The sequence below is a fragment of the Lygodium microphyllum genome, chromosome 15 (genome assembly GCF_053477565.2).
Source record: "Lygodium microphyllum isolate KBCC chromosome 15, Lygodium_microphyllum_v1.1.10, whole genome shotgun sequence".
Classification (NCBI taxonomy): Eukaryota; Viridiplantae; Streptophyta; class Polypodiopsida; order Schizaeales; family Lygodiaceae; genus Lygodium; species Lygodium microphyllum.
Window position 1 is genome coordinate 16164555 of NC_141149.1, and position 5347 is coordinate 16169901.

The following is a 5347-nucleotide window of genomic DNA, read 5'->3' on the forward strand; positions in this document are numbered from 1 at the left end:
TACAACACCTTTGATAATGTTTTTGCAAGAATCGTGATCTCGACATTTCAGCGATGTTTGCAATCTAGGAAAATCGGTGTGGATTGGACATTGAGAGAGAGCAACACCTCATTAGAAGGAAACTTGTAGTACGGGGTATGTAATGCACAAGGTTTGCTTTATCAAGTAGAGCGAGGAACCTAGCACCCAATCATGTTGCATTAGGGAACCCACAACTACTTGAGAGAAGCCTTGTGCAATAAATTTGCAATGCTTGAGTCCCACTCTAGTAGCTTGAAGCTTGAAAGGTAGCAGGAAGCCATCCAGGGATTCATCTTGCAATGGAATCCTTCCCATACGAAACGTAAATAATCGAACGTATGCAAAATCCACATAACAATTGCAAGGAGGGTGGGTAAGAAGAGAGACGACATTCTTCTGAATACTTCTGGGCTTGGCAAGAAGTTGCTAAAAGTCCTTTGCGATGGAGAGCGTGTGCGAATGAGTTGTCATGGCCTCTAGAGTGAGTCCCATGGGATGCTGGTATAGGTAGGGTTCAAGACTCAATCCATTGGGACTTGATAGGAGTTGGCAGCGGGAGTGGTAGGTAATAGAACCTTCTCAAACTCTTCGCTGGGTTTTCATTCATGGGATGTTACGTCCGCTATCCATAGTTTTGCCTTTTGACGTGGAAAGGCTGGGAAATTTGAACGGAGGCCTATTATTATGAAGGAGCCCGTACGCGAGTGATTGGGAATTATGGGATGCGTGGGGGTGGAGTTGCGTATGCAGCCAGCTTGTTGGCAAAGAGACACTGAAGTCTGAAACTCCTCTTCGAAGAGACCTTTTATCTTTTGTGGTTGTTGGGGGGGGGGGAGGTTGGTGTCCCCATTGCCGCGTGCGGCAGGCGCACCAACGACGAAATGATGCCCAAAAGGCCAGGCCAGTTGGTCGTCGCGTGGACTCTGGAGGTTCCGGGGAAAATAACATTAAATGCCGCAAACTCACCAAAAATCTTATGTGCAGCGCGCCTCCCCCTCCCCCACAAAATGCGATGCAATCCTGCTGCCGGCCTCACTCTCATAAATTCGCAATTTGCATTTATGCATTTCGTATAAGGAAACTCTCAAGAGGTTTTTCTTGGACCAGCCTGCTTGAAGGTTGTTGAAACCATCCCGCGGGCTGTGTTGTTCTTTATTGCGCCACTGTCCACACCACACCACACCACACCCACCCTCCTCCTCCTCCTCCTCTCTCTTCTCTCCTTCATTCATTCCCGCCATCAGTACTGTAACATACCCACACACAGACAGACACAGGCCACAAACACCACGACGACGACGACGACGACGACGACGACGACGACCGCGACCTCTAAGCAGCAGCGTCCGAAAATAGGATCAATGCGCATCCTTGTGCTCCTGCTGCTGTCGCTGTGGTCGATCCTCGCCCGCTGCTCCTCGGCTCAGCTCAGCCCTTCCTTCTACTCCTCCTCCTGCCCCAATGTCGTCTCCACCGTCAGCAACACCATCCTTGCACGGGCCAAGCAGGACAATGTCGTTGCCCCCTCCACCATCAGGCTCATTCTCCACGACTGCTTCGTAGAGGTGCGCCTTCAAGCGCCCCCCTCCCAATCCTTTCGCCCACTCTCTGTCGCTCTCTCTCTCTCTCTCTCTCTCCCTTTCTCTGTGTGCATCAATGCATCAGGTAGGACCATTTCGTTTTCAACAATCACTACATGAATGAATTGCTTCACTTGGTGACGTCGATAGTTCCATGCGAGTGACGATGGTAGGTCCCCACTCTTGTGTGCTTTCCCAACATTCTCCGTGCATTTCTAGTAGTGCTGACCTCCCGGTTGTATCATTCGCCTGTATTTTAACTCATTCAGAGGATCTGTTTGGGGAATGAAAGTGCTTGAAACTTGATGGAGGTAAAACGAAAAAAATGTGTGGAGTTTAGAGATCCACATTCTTCCACTGTTTCTGATGGTAAACCATAAGGCATTCCTTCCGTTTCTTCAGATTTTCTCTCTAAGCATTGCCGACAGTATTGCTACAAAAAAGTGTGTGTTTTGTGATTAACGTTCTCGTTGCCTTCCCTCCCGCTTCCACAGGGATGTGATGGTTCCATCCTGCTGGATTCTACCCCAGGCAATCAAGCAGAGCGTGACGCTCCAGACAACAAGGACCTTCCCCAAAATGCTTTCGACGCCATCATGGAGGCCAAGAAGGCTGTGGAAGCAGTTTGCCCCGGAGTGGTCTCGTGTGCTGACATCTTGGTGCTTGCCACAAGAGATCTTGTTGGCTTTGTAAGTATGAGCTACTGGCATCCATACCGCTGTGTCTACACACTTTACATGCTTGATATATGATGACTTTACGTCCATGATCAGTTGGGTGGACCCAGCTGGGATGTTGCACTAGGCAGGCTTGACGGTACTGTTTCGAAGGCATCATTGACACAGGGAAAGCTGCCTGGGGCAAACTTCAACCTCCAACAGCTCGTCAGCAACTTTGGAGGGGTGGGTTTGAGCGTGGAAGACATGGTCATCTTATCAGGTATGGAAGTAGTCCATGCACCTCAGCTGCCCAATCGAGCTATAATTTCCATCGACTGTCAGCTTCAATATTCAGCCCATTAGTGCATTAGTGATTATTAACACATACTCAGCCCAGCATGCATTGCTAGTGTTCATCACCGGCATTCTGGTACTTGATTCTACACGTAGCATATTGAGAATGTGTGAGTGCATGGATCTGACCAAACTCTAACTCGCAGTTGTCATATGATGCTTTTGATATGCCCTCCATGACTGTATTATTTAGCTCATTGTGTATGGATGTGGTCCCATTGTGGACATCTGTGTGCAGTGGTTCTTTCTTATGGACTACCTCAATTTTGCTCATCAAGCAGGTGCACATACGGTCGGTTTCGCCCACTGCAATCAATTTCAAGACCGCCTGTACAGCTTCAGTAGCCCCAATAAGGTGGACCCATCCATGGACCCAGGCTTTGTGAAGCAGCTTCAGCAGAAATGCCCTCTAGGCAGTGGTACTAATAACCTCCAGGCTTTCGATCAGCTCACCCCTTTTATCTTCGACTCAAACTACTACAAGGATCTGCAAGCAGGAAAAGGATTGCTCTTCTCTGACCAGGTCCTCTTCCAGGACAACTCGACGCGCAGCCTCGTGAATTCGCTAGCAGCCTCACAGAACCAGTTCTTTAGCAGCTTCGCGCAGGCCATGATTAAGATGACAGCCATTGGAGTAAAGACAGGGAACCAAGGCGAGGTGAGGAAGGATTGCAGGTTTGTGAACCCTGCTAACAGCAAGACGCCCCCACCGACAAAGACCAATCCTCCTCCTCCTGCAGCACCAGTGGTCCAGCCTCCTGTTGTGCCTGCCTCCCCACCACCACAAGTTGTACCACCACCATCCCCTCCTCTCTCCCCACCGCCGCAGGTTTCGCGACCACCGCCGGTGCAGGTCATACCACCTCCATCTCCGCCCGCATTTCCCCCTCCTCGGGTGGTTGCGCAGCCACCTCCAGTCAACCTTCCTCCATCACTGCCTCCTCCTATTGTCAACAAATCCCCACCCTTCAACCCGAACCCCAACCCTAGCCCTGGTTTCACCATCCCAGGCATCCCTGGCATCAGCCCTCCCATTACCATCCCACGCTTTCGGATTCCCGGCTTTGGCATTCCTTCCCCTCCATCATCATCATCGTCTTCCTCGTCGTCATCATCTTCATCCTCCTCCTCCTCTGCCTCCCAGTCAAAGGAGAATGCCCACTAGTGCATTATCTTGTTCCCTTTGTATCATACAACTTCTGAGCCAATACTGCCAGGATCTTGAAGTAGATGGTTGGTATTACATATTTTTTGTTCTTAGTAGCCCAAATTGGTTGTCTAATACAGAACTAGTGAAGGAAAGGGTTCGTGAATAAGAATGTGGCTTCTTTCGCAAGAGGCTGAGAAGCAAGTCATGAGAGGGGTCTTTGTGGTCACTTGCATGAAAGGGGTGCCCCTTGTGTATTATGGTGGCAACTGGTACTTGTATGGTTACACTTCCTTGGATCTTCAATGCCAATCCTGTGCAGTTAATGTTGTGCCTATCACAAAGATTGGTGTAAATTGCGGTAGCAATTTCAGAAAAGCCATCTGAGAGAGGATGGAGAGTCCAGGGTTAATTCAGGGGCCGTAAAAACACTTCTTCATGAAGCTCCGTCAACCCCATGCTATCAATCCTAAATAGTGGAAAAGGGCTAATGTATGTGTACTCAGAATATCAGAACCTTGAAATAACGAATTGGCAAGTTGCAGCCCTCCCTGTTTTGTGAATATATGCAGAATGCATTATTGGATCTCCCCCAATGCTGTAAAGCTGACGGGATCCTTTCTCGATAACTCAAAGACTGCTGTAAAGCTGAAGGAATTGCCCTTTTGTATCCTCGTCCAAATATCTGCATCTGTTCTCCTGTTTCCTTGTCCAAAAATCTGTGTGTTGCTTTTCTGTTCATTCAGGGCCTCCATCTCGAAAGGCTTTAATAAAACATTGGTTTTCAGGGTAATACATTACTCAGTATTTTACATTACTCAGTATTTTTTGTATCATACGCCACATTGACCTTATGTACACGTTAACATATCCTTCTTTCTACTAAATTTACAATCCAGCAATGATAGGACCAGCTATAAGAGAAAAGCGGTATACCCCTTTGCTATATACCTATCATTGCTAAGAGAATGGCGGCACATCCCTTTCTATTTACTGTTTTATGGGTTGTATCATGGAATTTTGGTTTGTACAGTTAGAATTTTGGTTAGGGGAAAACGCCAAATGTACTAACACTCAGCGATACTCCATTTCATTCTTTTTCAAGCCTCATGTCACACTCAAGTATATATGTCTGATGTGTGACACTATTGCCACATATAATGAATTGCCCAATAAGCACAAATATGAAGAGACAGACATACAATTGACTATGGGACTCATGATTGTCCACATCTGTGCTTTGAGACATTTGACCTTTCTAGTGCCCATCACATACCACAATCTGCAATCACCATGGCATGACTTGTCATCCACACTCTTGTTATTATTTTGTTTTCTCCTCTTCTACCTTTAACTTGACTTGATCATCCTCTACTCATGGAGGCTCCATTTAGGACACTAGCATTTGGTTTGTGGGCAAAAGTCTTCTCTAGGAGTCTTTTTTGAATATTTCACCAAACTCAAGATGCATGACTGCTATGATTAATAGGATTTTGTGGATTAGGAGCTCAATCGAGACCCCAAAGAGTCTTAAATTGATAGGATTGTCCCAAAGACCATCAACGTGTGGGATTGAAAAGATTAAC

General features: G+C 47.3%; 1 protein-coding gene across 2 annotated transcripts; it reads left to right on the forward strand.

The window, feature by feature from the left end:
- The first annotated feature begins 987 nt into the window (after positions 1-987).
- Positions 988-4566, forward strand: LOC148024290 (peroxidase 45-like). 2 transcript variants are annotated; one of them, XM_087693913.1, is made up of 5 exons: positions 1622-1770; positions 1871-1970; positions 2096-2290; positions 2375-2540; positions 2896-4566. In XM_087693913.1, the coding sequence occupies exons 2-5, from the start codon at positions 1968-1970 to the stop codon at positions 3777-3779; spliced, it is 1248 nt and encodes a 415-aa protein (XP_087550039.1). In that variant the 5' UTR covers positions 1622-1770; positions 1871-1967; the 3' UTR covers positions 3780-4566. The 2 variants fall into 2 exon arrangements, with proteins under 2 accessions (XP_087550038.1, XP_087550039.1); XM_087693912.1 differs by lacking the exons at positions 1622-1770; positions 1871-1970 and adding an exon at positions 988-1586 and having other exon boundaries at positions 2896-4565.
- Positions 4567-5347: the final 781 nt, after the last annotated feature.

Bases quoted from the DNA above. Each gene is read 5' to 3' on its own strand.
- LOC148024290 (XM_087693912.1), top strand. From the start codon at position 1,383: ATGCGCATCCTTGTGCTCCTGCTGCTGTCGCTGTGGTCGATCCTCGCC. The intron at 1,587-2,095 runs GTGCGCCTTCAA...CCGCTTCCACAG, and splicing joins TCCACGACTGCTTCGTAGAG to GGATGTGATGGTTCCATCCT. The intron at 2,291-2,374 runs GTAAGTATGAGC...GTCCATGATCAG, and splicing joins CAAGAGATCTTGTTGGCTTT to TTGGGTGGACCCAGCTGGGA.